Source organism: Odocoileus virginianus, chromosome 4 (assembly GCF_023699985.2).
Source record: "Odocoileus virginianus isolate 20LAN1187 ecotype Illinois chromosome 4, Ovbor_1.2, whole genome shotgun sequence".
Classification (NCBI taxonomy): Eukaryota; Metazoa; Chordata; class Mammalia; order Artiodactyla; family Cervidae; genus Odocoileus; species Odocoileus virginianus.
The window spans coordinates 10,610,222-10,622,776 of record NC_069677.1 but is presented as its reverse complement, the minus strand read 5'-3'; the positions used below and the strand labels follow the sequence as shown (position 1 = coordinate 10,622,776).

The following is a 12,555-nucleotide window of genomic DNA, read 5'->3' as shown; positions in this document are numbered from 1 at the left end:
AGGCCTGGCGTGCTGCGATTCATGGGGTCGCAAAGAGTTGGACACGACTGAGCAACTGAACTGAACTGAATCACTTCTTGGGCAGGGAAAAGTTAAAAGAGTCTAAGATTACTCCCACATCCTGGCTTGTAACTAACACAAATTCAGGAGCCATTTAGAGATTATTGTGTTTTATGGTGGCTAACATATTTAACACTTGCTATTAATATATAGCCAGATTAAAGCATTTTCCATGCATTATTTCACACATCTAACTCAATGAAGTAGATACTATTATTACCTGCCTTTTACAGATAGGGGTACTGAAGTTTAGAGGAATGAAGCTATTTGCCCAAAGTCACAAAGCTTGAAAATGGTGTGCTGAAGCTTGAACTCAGAGCTGTCTGACCCTGAGCCTGAGTTCCTTTGGTTACACTGATGGAGGAGGTCAGGTTGCTTCTTAGTGACTTAGAGGTTAGATAGCAGGGAGTCCCGAGGAGGTGGAGGCTCTGGTTTTGAGGTGTGTGAGGGCTGTCCACAGGGAGGTATCTTCAGACTGTTGAATGGTTGAGTCCAGAGCTCAGGAGAAAGGTTTAAGCTCCAGCTCTCTTCACTATTGAATTGGTCATTGAAGCCATGGGCATCAATGAGGGCAGAAAGAAAGTCAGCACTGACACGGAAATGAAGAAAACTGAATGACCCGGAGAAAGGACTAAGAGGGGGAAGAAGCAAGGGGCGGTTGCTGTATTGCAGAAACACAGGAAGCAGCAAGTGGCAAAGGGGAAAGAGATGAGGACGTGGGAGGATGTCTGGGTTTAGCCCTTTGCTGTGCAGTCATCTTTGAGAGCAAAGTCCATAGCACTTCTGTGCATGCTCAGTCACTCAGTGGTGTCCAACTCTTTTGCAATCCCATGGACTGCAGCCCGTCAGGTTCTCCTCTTCAAAGGCTTTTCCAGGAAAGAATACTGGAGTGGGTTGCCATTTCCTATTTCAGGGGATCTTTCTGACCCAGAGATGGAACCTGCACCTCCTGCATTGGCAGGCGGGTTCTTTACCGATGAGCCACCTGGGAAGCTTCTGTGGGGTAGAAAATGGTTGGCCTGCGGCTAAGGAATGAATGGAAGAAGGAGGCCTATGTGGAATGCCACTTCAAGAAGTGTCCTGTGAACAGAAGAAAACAAGTGCTGTGAATTTAAGATGGAGGCAAAGTTGGGTGCAGGAAGGAAACGGGGAGGGAAAGCAAGCAAAAGGGCTCTAGGAGAGAATAAACTTGAAGATGTGAGGAGGTAGAGAGGAGACTAAAGGACCAGCTCAACAGAGTGCGGAGAAGGCAATGGCATCCCACTCCAGTACTCTTGCCTGGAAAATCCCATGGACGGAGGAGACTGGTAGGCTGCAGTCCGTGGGGTCGCGAAGTCAGACACCACTGAGCGACTTCACTTTCACTTTTCACTTTCATGCATTGGAGAAGGAAATGGCAACCCACTCCACTGTTCTTGTCTGGAGAATCCCAGGGATGACGGATGTCGGGGTCGCACAGAGTTGGACATGACTAAAGTGACTTAGCAGCAGCAGCAGCTCAACAGAGTGAGAGCTTGAAGTCACCCTTATAGCCAGAGGCGTCGTAAGTGTGGAAACTGTCATGACAGGGTCACCGTCTTTGGTTTTAAATTTTAGGTTTAATATAGATATTAAACTTTACTCTCAAGTTAAACAAGGGCTCCAGAGAGAAAGTTTGGAGGATGCCAATGGAAAACACACCAAATTTACAATTTTGCCTGTGCGGTCCTGTCTTGGGGGCCTTTGCCCAGGCGAACCCTGGAGATACCTAGAGATCAGGCTTCCTTGAGAGCTATAGCATGCTAGGTGGAGTTGGGGGGAGACTATGGAGCCTGGGCCCAGGGCAGCCCTGCCAGCCTCTGCAGTTTCCCGGGGCTCCTGCCATTAGCTGCTCACAAATGCCTGCTGAGAGAAAGAGAGTAGCACAACTGCCATCTGCTGCTGTGTGACACCCCCCTTTGATGTGAGCAGAGTGGGAGCAAACTGGTTAGAGTGGGGGTGCCAGGGAAGGTGGCCAGGTTCCAGTCTGCATGTTTTTAGAATATTACTTTGTCCAAAAAGACGACTCCCCACCTCTTGGAAAAGTGACAGAAAGGGGATAACATGGCAGTGAGACACACATTAGGTGGAAAGGAAAGCTTCCAAGGTCCTTTATAGCATACACCAGGAGAGACTGCAGAATCCTTGATGAGCCCACACAGAGGGCCAGAGGCCACAGAAGCTGCAAGTATGGCTCTGAAGAGGCCTGGACAGCAGCTATCAGGACTGGGAGGATGGTCTGTGGAGTGGAGGGCTGAGATCACTTGGCTCCAGGCAGGTGGCCGCTCCCTTCTTCCCCACAGTCAGTTGAAACCGCCCCCCTGCCCACTCCCCCACCCCCTCACCCCCCCCACAACACGCACACACACACTGTGGTTCTTAGATTCTCCTCCTGGGGTCCATCCTAGCTGGGAGCAGACAAATGTTGAAATGTTGAAATCACCTACAATCCAGAGGGGGTTCAGGCCACTCAGGGCTTCCAGGCTGGCAGCTCCCATCCTCAGAGCCAGCTGAATGGTCTCAGGGGGAGGAAGGGGAGGGGCAGAGCAGCACATCTTCTAAGGGACCGAGGGTGGGAGAATGGGAGGATCAGAGTAAGGCTGTGGGACTTTCAACTGAAGCTCTCTGTGGACTGTTCAGATGCCTGTTAGTTATAGCCAGGGTCAATTTTCTCTTTTTTAAAAGTGCCTTGGGTCTCAGTGTGTGTGTGTGTGTGTGTGTGTGTGTGTGTGTGTGTGTGTGTGTACACATGTACATGTGTAGAAGAAGGATGGGGTAAGTGATTATGGTAGGCCATTGCTGTGAGCCAGTGGGGTCTGATCATGGAGCCCTACTTACTCTAAGCCCCACTCACGTTGCCTCTCATCTTCCCCACCGCTACCACGGCCCCTCTTCCCTCCATTTCAGCAACTTTAGTCTTTGGCTTCATCCTGACCTCTCAGCTCCATCCCACCCCTCACTCTGCATTCGCCCTTCACCTGTCCTGTTTCCCCAGTGCTGAGAGGGTGCTGGGGATACAGTGGAGGACACAGCACAGCATAGAGGCCCCCACCAGCTCCAGTGGCCTCCTTATGCCTGGGCCACCTCTCAGACAGGCTCCCGAACCTGACAGCTCTCCTCCTTGACTTCCCAAACCTGGCTAAACTAGCACCTCCCCTCCCCCCTACCCCGAAAACAGCCGCTGTCTCCCATCTCCCCCCAGGAATCTCCACTCCCACCCACTCCATCCCCCCCAGGAAGCTCCACTCAGCTCTGACTCCTAAATCCACATCATCCTTGCTCCTGATCCTAATTTGTTCTAGTCTGTATGCGTGCACGCATGCTCAGTCGCTGAGTTGTGCCTGACTCTTCGTGACCCCATGGACTGTACCCCACCAGGCTCCTCTGTCCATGGGATTTTTCAGGCAAGAACACTGGAGTGGGTTGCTATTTCCTCCTCCAGGGGATCTTCCTGACCCAGGGCTCAAACCTCTGTCTTCTGACAGGCAGATTCTTTACCACCAAGCCACCTGGGAAGCCCTCTAGTCTGTATAGTTGTTAGCAAACAGCTGTGATAGAGGCATCTTGCAGAGTAAGGGCTTCCTTGTGCCCCAAGGGTAATTAGAGAGGTAGAGCCCGCAGAGATGCAAGGAAGATCAGCAGCGCACCAGTGCAGGGGGTGGGGTGCTGACCACGGCCAACCTCCCGAAGATGGGGGCGCCCTCTAGTGTCCCCTGGGGGCACAGCAGCACCCTGCTGAGCAAAGGGACCACTCTGTCCAGGGAGCCCGCTCGGCACATGCCCTGTGAGGGCAGGAGCGCCATGCCGCTCCTCTCCCAAATGCCACTGCAGGGGGATGGGACTCATCTGACTGCAGAAATATCCCTGAAACATATTCCAAATAGTTCTTGCACTTAACTCTTGCATCTCACGGCTGTGAGTAGATTTTTGTGTTTTAATATTTCATTGAAGTTCTTCCAACTGCAATTTAGCTCCTTTCTCAGTGGAAAGATGGATGCCGAATGGCCACCTCTCTCATTACTGCCCCTTGACGCTCAGAGAGCTTGACTAACTGAACTGTGGTCTTTCCCCCGCTCCTCTGGGACTCTTCCTCACGTGACCGTTCCCCCCTGCAAACAGAGTGGAGGCAGGACAAGAAGGAAGAGGAGGAAGGGAAATGTCTCAGCCTGGAGCCTCAGTCCACGTCCCACACAGAGGATGGGTTGCCATGTAGCAGTGAGACAGAGACAGAGGCATGGATTCCCTGAGACTGAGCTGTGTCCCTACAGCCATGGATCAGGAAGGCACTCTGCATCTTGACTTTTAAGGAGAAAGGCAGGAGGTGAGGGTAGGTGTGGTGTTTGAGGTGACGGCAGCTAACTCCACTCCTAACTAGTGTCAGAGAGATGGGGAGAGGCGAGTTCTAGAACTGCCTGCTATTTCAGGGCAACCTGGAAGATGCCTCTGGGGGACAGGTTGTTGGAAAGCCCCTAGAGGGTTCACAGTACTGCTGCTGCTCCTTCACTAGGGGAAGACAGACCATTTCTCCTGGAGATTCCAGGTCGAGAAAGCTTGCCTCTCTGTCCTCTCCCATCCTGCTGCCCATTTCACACCAGCATGTGTGATGTGGGTACTGAAAGGTCGAGAGAGGTCAAACCACTGTCTCATTTGGGGCCTCCTGACGATGCCCCATCAGGACAATGGAGTTCCCTGACACTAAATGTAGTTATTATCATTAATATTTTGTCTCTAAGTCCCTGTCCAGTAACTGGCATCCACAGGTGCTTTGTTAGTGATTGAATGGATGTTGAATCTCATGCTATCTTAAAGTCCTGTTTGAAATACCATTGTTGAACTCAGCAGAACATTTCTTGAACCTGTTTATTCTTCTTATGGTAACTCTTGAGATGTGATTTCCATATGCCTATAGCCTTCCTCCTATATGGGATGTAACACTAAGTTGTTCTCCCAAGTTGTAATATTCATTAGTTGGTGAAAGTTCATAACCCTAACCTTACCCTTGCCTATTGTGATTTTTTTTTAATCACATCTGTTTTAGGCTCCTTTCCCAACTAGATAGGCCTAACCCTTTCTGACTGTCTTCACATGGTAGCTCTTCCTGTCAATGACCCATACTTCTTCCAGCTCCATCAGGACTGCCTAACAGACAGCGTTCCAGGATCATATGACCCCAGGTTCTACCAAGGGCAGAATAATGATACCTATTTGCAGCCAGAGCACATTTCCCCAGTGACAGCATTCTGTTGGCCAGAGCAATTGGTTGAGGAACTGGGCTCCCATTTTTGGTTCTAACTAGATTCCCTAGTGGGCTTCCCTGGTGGCTCAGAAGTTAAAGCGTCTGCCTGGAATGCAAGAGACCTGGGTTTGATCCCTGAGTTGGGAAGATCCCTGGAGAAGGAAATGGCAACCCATTCCAGTACTCTTGCCTGGAGAATCCCATGGAGGGAGGAGCCTGGTAGGCTACAGTCCTTGGGGTTGCGAAGAGTCGGACACGACTGAGCGACTTCATTCACTCACTCACTCAGATACCCTAGGACTTGTCAGGCTGAAAGTTTTAATGGTTCAATTCTCCCTGACAATGTGACTCCATTACTACCTTCCAGGTGTGTTGCTCTCACGTACGTTCTGGTTGAATTTGACAGTGTCACTCTCAACTCTCAAATCTGTGATTTGATTTGATCAGTTATACTCACATCCTGAGAATTTCTGTGAACCCCACCACTAATCTGAGAGTCCCCATTGATCTTGTTGTTTTTATATTTTTTCCCTGGCATTTTCCTTTATGTAATAAATATTGCTTCCAATCCCACTTTTGTTTGGTTTTTAAAACTAAACCTCACCCACAGTGTTTTCAGAACTCTAAACAAATCATAGCCTCTCTTGTTCCTGCTCATGTGCTTATAATCTCTTTCAAGACTCTTTTCTAGTAAGGGGTCCTTATCTGGTATGGGAACTGTGTGGCTTTTCTCAGGTTGTCTGCTTAGATTTCAGTAATTTGTTCTGCCCTCAGCTGAACAGAGGGGCTCACTGTCTACAGTTCTGAGCTGCACCTTGTCCCTGACCCACACCTTCATCCCATTTGTGAAGCTGAGCCCGCTTCCATACAGCCCCTCCCTGCTGGGCAGCATCTAACAAACCCCTCCACCCCATCTGCTTTGGTCTTCCTTCTACCTGCCGTCCACTTCCTATCCTCAGTTTTGCTCTGCTGGGACCTTCAGCAAATCATACCCTTTTCCCTCATCTTGTGCATACACACACACACACACACACACACACACACACACACTCTAGAAATCTTTGTCCTCCTTCTCTGGCTTCGCCAGGTCCTTCCACATCTTCTGGAAACCTCCCTTGGCTCCCGCTGTCAAGGACACAGTCCACATTATGGCCAAGTGGCACCTAGAACATCAAAAAGCATGGACTCCAGGGCTAGCCAGGGACCCTAGAAATCACCCAGAAATACAGTGCTTTCCTTTTACAGATGAGGAAACTGTAGCCCAGGAAGCAAAAGGTACTTGGCCATGGTCAAGAAGCTGCAATGGCCCTTTAGGAACAAATTATACTAAAGCAAAGGAAAACCAGGACCTCGGGACTGGGTGTGTTCCTCTGGACGCTCATGTCTCTCTGCCCACCCTGACACAGTTGTATGAACAGCCAGCATGGGCTGCTCACGTGCCTCCTTATTGGCTTCCTGCATGACATTACCCTTCTCACTGTATTCCATTATTTCCTCTAAGACACAGCTCAGTGGCTCCTTCTTCCCAGATTGATTGCTCTGACTTTATACTTACCCGACTCGGGTCACTTTCCTCCATTGTCTACTCGGTTTGTGTGGCAATAACATGTGCTTCACCATATAACACTCATAATGGATATTTCAAGTATATGTATATTTGCCTCTCCAACTAAATTATAAGCTCCAAGAAATCACACCATGATGGAGAGATCACACCATCTGCATTTTGTTTTGTATACCCACAATCACTGGCAAGATATCTGGTACATGGCTGGAATTCCAGAAGAAGCTCAGTAAATGGATAAATACATTTGATACTAGTAGCAACTATAAGAGGAGAAGGCAATGGCACCCCACTCCAGTATTCTTGCCTGGAAAATCCCATGGACGGAGGAGCCTGGTAGGCTGCCGTACATGGGGTCACTCAGAGTCGGACACAACTGAGCGACTTCGTTTTCACTTTTCACCTTCATGCATTGGAGAAGGAAATGGCAACCCACTCCAGTGTTCTTGCCTGGAGAATCCCAGGGATGGGGGAGACTGGTGGGCTGCTGTCTATGGGGTCGCACAGAGTCGGACACGACTAAAGCGACTTAGCAGCAGCAGCAACTCTTAAGTTGCTGACTTTTGAGGGAGAGTAGAAAGGGACTCTCTGGGTTGTCTGTAGGTTCTAGAAACTAGAAAAATGTGAAGACAGACATGTCTAGGAGACCTTGAGGATAGAGAGATGGGGCTGGAGGAAGGGCTGGGGGAGGAGAGGCTGGGTGGGGTAAGGAGGCCAGAGCCTGCCAGTGTATATGTGGCCCTGTTGCAGTGTGGAGCCTCTCATCCCATGGTGATGCCCAGAGCTTTGGGCTTTGAGTCTCGTGCTTGGGAAGGCTGAAGCCAGACAGGGCCCCCAGCTTGCTTAGCTCTCGGGGCCTTCAGTACTAATCACCTGTATCCTCTCTGCCCCCAGAGCCGAAGGACGAAGTGGAGGTGTCAGATGATGGTGAGTGCTGGGCCCTGTCCTTGGGTAGACTCGAGGGGTGGATGGGGGTGAGGAGGGATCTGATGGCTCACACTCACCCCGCCCCAACCCTGCAGATGAGAAGGAGCCTGAGGTCGACTACCGGACCGTCACGGTCAATACCGAGCAGAAAGTGTCCGACTTCTACGACATCGAAGAGAGACTAGGATCGTAAGTGGAGTGGGAAGTGGAGTGGGTCCCCTTCTGGACCCCAGAGTGAGGATGGCGCTGGCCCCGAGGTTATATTCCATGCCTCCTCTTCCTGTCCTTCCCTGGGTTCTGCCAACTCCCCAGACTGAGGTCTGGGAAGACTTGACCTGCGAGCACTCACAAAAACATTGCCTGCCCAGGGCTCTCTTAGGAGCTGCTGTGCCCAGGGCTCAACTCCACAAGCTTGAGCAGGTCTTTCCTTCTCTGCACGCCTGCCCCCATCCCTCCCCCAGGACATAACCCAGGGCAGCCGGGCTGGCTTGGCCTGTCTTTAGGATCCCTTCCCTTGGATCTGTGCTCCCATTCAACCGGTCTAGCTTTAGTGCTGTAGCAAAATATGCCCGCTTGATACACAGCTCCCATCATCACCCCTCACTTTGTGAGCTCAGTCCACAGTCTTTGCTCAGGCTCTTTCCTGGGCTGTGGAGACACCAATGGACTCAGACCCCAACACTGAGGCCTAGGCACAGCCAGGCTGTCCCCGCCAGCAGAAGCAAGCATCCAGGGCCTCCTGCCTCCCTCTGACCATCTGTCCTTGGAGGAGGATGGAAGGTGGAAGAAAAAAGAATGGGCTCAGCTTTTATTTCTGGAGGGTTTCTGGCAAATAAAGGAGTGCCATCAACCTCATAAGAGTCCCAAACAAGGACCCTGTGCTGTGGCAGGAGTGGGGTCAGAAGAGTGCCACCACCCATCACCCTTGCTAGGCTGTCTCCATGGCCCTGGTGCTGAAAGTGTGTGGAGGGAAGGCAGTCGTCCAGAAATTCTCTGTATTTGGGGAGGACTTCCTCAGCCTGATGTCATGGATCCCTTTGGGGGGAAAGGAAAAAAAGTCTGTTGCTAAGATTGAGGCCTCAGCCCAAGGAGATGACAGTCCTAAAAGAACAGCAAGGACTTCCCTGGCAGTCCAGTGGTTAAGATTCTGTGCTTCCACTGCAAGGGGCATGGGTTCAATACCTGGATGGAGAGCTAAGATCCCACATACCATGGTGCGGCCAAAAAAAAGAAAATATTTACTAATAGAACAGCAAGACTAGACAGAGTTTGGGTAAGAATGTGGGGTGAGACACAGGCTGACATTGACCAGTGACGGAGAGCAGATTTGCCAGCCTTAGCAATGTGCTTCATTGATCTAGAGCAGGGACTGGCAAACTTTTTCTGTAAAGGGCCAGATAATGGATATTTTAGGGTTTCTGGGCCAATTCAGCACTGCAACTCCTGCTCTGCTCCTGAAACCCAAAGGCAGCCACAGACAATGCGGGCGCAAATAGGCATGGCTATGTTCCAGTAAAACTTTATTTATAAAAAGAGGAAGAGGGGCCAAATATGTCCCACAGGCCATCGCTTGACCATCCCCAGCTGTTTGGTGGACAGCTGGGCTAAACTGCCTTTTCTCTCTTCCTTTCATTCACAGTGGGAAATTTGGACAGGTCTTTCGACTTGTAGAAAAGAAAACTGGAAAAATCTGGGCAGGGAAATTCTTCAAGGCATATTCGGCCAAAGAGAAAGAGAACATCCGGCAGGAGATCAGCATCATGAACTGCCTGCACCACCCCAAGCTGGTCCAGTGCGTGGACGCCTTTGAAGAAAAGGCCAACATCGTCATGGTCCTGGAGATGTGAGTGGCCTGTCGAGAGGTGGCCCAGGCACAGTGGGTCTGGGAGCCCCTCCTGTCCCTCCCCTACTGTCCCATCCCCACCCTACCCCTCTGCTGTGATGTGCACGGCGCTCTGCAGCCCGTCTGGCCAAGTGCTGACCACTCAGAACAGCCCACTGTGCACAGCGCTGGTCCCGACCCGCTGCCCTCTCCTGCCCTCTGCTCGGCTCCAGAACACACTGTTGGGTCCTTGAGGACCCCTTTCCCCCTCACCTCCCTGTGAAAGGCCAGGGCTCCCCCTGTGCCTCCTCAGTTTCATTCAGGGCATTCTGACCTAAGGTGGTTTTAGAGCAGAAGTGGGGGATAGAGCCTGTGAAGCAGAAGGGGCCCCAGGGTTGGGAGTTCAGCCTTGCCCCTGTCTTCTGCTCTGTCCTGCGTGCCCCTGGTCCACACTGATATGCTCTCTCTTGACCTCTCACTCACCCAAGAGCAGTGCTTTCTGAGCTGGCTTGTATAGTGGCAGGGAGATGATCAGATGACATTCAGTCAAGGCTTTCCTGGATTCTGTTGTTTCTTCAAGTTCCAACCTTCTTTATCTTCCCTCTGAGCTGCTGGTCTGTGTGTGCATTAACACACACATATACACACGACAGACACATACACACAAACACACACACACAAATGCACATACTAGAGTCGGTAAGCCAGGCATCCTCCACAGTGTGTATTTTTTAAGCATTTCCTTGCTTTTTTATAATCTGAATTTTTAAAATATATGATACAATCATATAAAAAAAAAAAAGAAAATATACAGTGAAAGTCTCATTCCCACACCTGTCCCCCATCTACCCCTCATCACCACTGGTAATGAATTTTGTTAGTTCTGTCTGTGTCCTTTCAAAGTTTCTTTATTGCAATGCAATTATTTGTTATTTATAGATATAATTCATACATATTTTCGTATTTCTCACCTCTTAACCCAAAGAGAAGCTGCACTCAATATTCTATACTTGGTTTCTTTGCATTCAACAGTGTATCTTGGAGAGGCCCATACCAGTAGCCGTGGTTTCCTCATTCTCCCTTCTCCCTGGGATCTCATCGTGTGCATAGACCACAGTTTATTTGTCTTCTTTTGATAGAGACCTGGATGGTTTCCAGGCTTTTGCTTTACAAAAAGGCAGTGTTTGTAACCTTGTACATACATCTTTACCCTCATGCCTGCTTTACATCCCATAGAATAAACCCCCAGAAGTGTGGGAGTGCTGGAACAAAGGAGATATGCATTTGAAAGCTTTAGCAATATTCTGAAATTGCCTCCAGCATCCTTGAATTGCTTATCCCGAGACTCAGGGATCTCAGTGCTTTGGAGAGGACCCTGTTAACATCTCAGTGTTCTTTCCTAGGAAAGGTGAGGCCTGCGAGGCAGCCCCAGTTTGAGGAGTGACTCCCTGCACTTCTTGAACCTTTTGGTGTGTTTCCTTTCAGTCTGTCCTTGGGGAGGGCAGTCATGATGAAGAGACAGACTTGAGTCTGAGCAACCTCACTCCAATCCCTGCTCCGCCTCTTGTTGTATGACCTTGAATAAGTTACCCAAGTGTGCCAGTCATTAGTTTTATTATCTGTAAAAGGAGGCTGTAAACCACCCCATGAATAATGTGGGGCTTAGATGGAATAACATGTGTCAGGCAGAGGCTCTATAACTGCAAGTTATTCTTAGGAGTATGATGCATTGACTTTTTTCTATATCCCAGTCTTTTCTCCACTTAAAATTATTTTGTGAGCATTTTAACACACAACTGAATCTGTGGAAATCCTACTTTTCAGGAAGCCTGGGGACAGTTTCTGTGACTGTTGAGCTGTAATTAGCTGTAATGATTCTGTAATTAGGAAATCCTTCCAGTGAAGAGCAGCATTTGATGAGACTCCCTTTTTAAATTCTGCAGTTCTGTGCAACTTTCACACATCACACAGATTCAAAGAAAATCCTCATTCATCACTTGGAATCAGTTTTCAACCCCAAATTCAAACTTCCCTCCACGCTTCTAGGGAAGATTGAGCCTGAGTCCGTGGCCTCACTCGTCACGCCCTCACAAGAGCCCTTCGGGCTGCTGCTCTTCACATTTATTGTAGAGCAGGTTTGGTCCGGGCAGCGTGGGCATGTGGGGACATGTGAAGAAATGTCTCTCTTTAGAAGTTAAACCTCGAGCAAGTTCATGAGAAGGTGCGGGAGGGGGTAGGTGGCAGCCCAGCCTGGATGAGGCTGGGCAGCAGCACCAGTGGGCAGAATACCATACTTAGCTTGGAATTGGGACTTGGCAAGCTGGATGGAAAATGTTGGGAGGAAACGTAAGAAGGCTTCATCTGGTCTGGCTTTCATCCCTCTGCCCCATGCCTCCCCCGTGGACAGGAGTGAGTCTTCCATGCACAGACACCAGATGATTCTCCTGCACTTGGAGTAAGGAGCTCGCCCCTTGATAGGAGCTCGACTAAAGTTGAAGGAGTAGATTGATACTCCATCTGTCCTTCCCTTCCAGCTTAAATAGACCTGGCCATTGACAGGGAAAAGGTTGGCTTTCAGCAGTACAATTTGCTCTTCCCCTTGTTTGATGGAGAAACAGAGTAAGAGAAGGACAGTCCCTGATGATACAGAAAAATGAAACTGTATTCCAGGGTTCCAGCTTCCAGATCAGCTGCCTCACATACACTGAGAAATCAGAGTTAAAGCATCTTCAGCCTTTCTGACCTCTGATTACAGGACAAGCCCCCATCACTGTAGCAGTGTTTCTCTGTTATAAGGGTTCCTTCAGACTCCTCTTCAAGGAGTCAGGGATGGTCCTTGTGGCACAGTCCAAGTGGTAGTGGGACCCTGAGCACCCAAGCAGATGCAACTTAGGCTGAGTCATCCATTGCCCGTCTTACCTTTGTGCT

At 49.8% G+C, this 12,555-nt stretch overlaps 1 protein-coding gene across 5 annotated transcripts in view; it reads left to right on the top strand.

The window, feature by feature from the left end:
- The window catches only part of MYLK (myosin light chain kinase), a 282,381-nt gene that overhangs the window by 243,080 nt on the left and 26,746 nt on the right, over nucleotides 1-12,555 (top strand). For all 5 annotated transcript variants that reach the window (XM_070466095.1, XM_070466096.1, XM_070466094.1 and 2 more), the window contains 3 exons: nucleotides 7,773-7,805; nucleotides 7,901-7,994; nucleotides 9,445-9,648. In XM_070466095.1, the coding sequence (XP_070322196.1) occupies nucleotides 7,773-7,805; nucleotides 7,901-7,994; nucleotides 9,445-9,648 (331 nt within the window). The remainder of the gene's footprint in view (nucleotides 1-7,772; nucleotides 7,806-7,900; nucleotides 7,995-9,444; nucleotides 9,649-12,555) is intronic.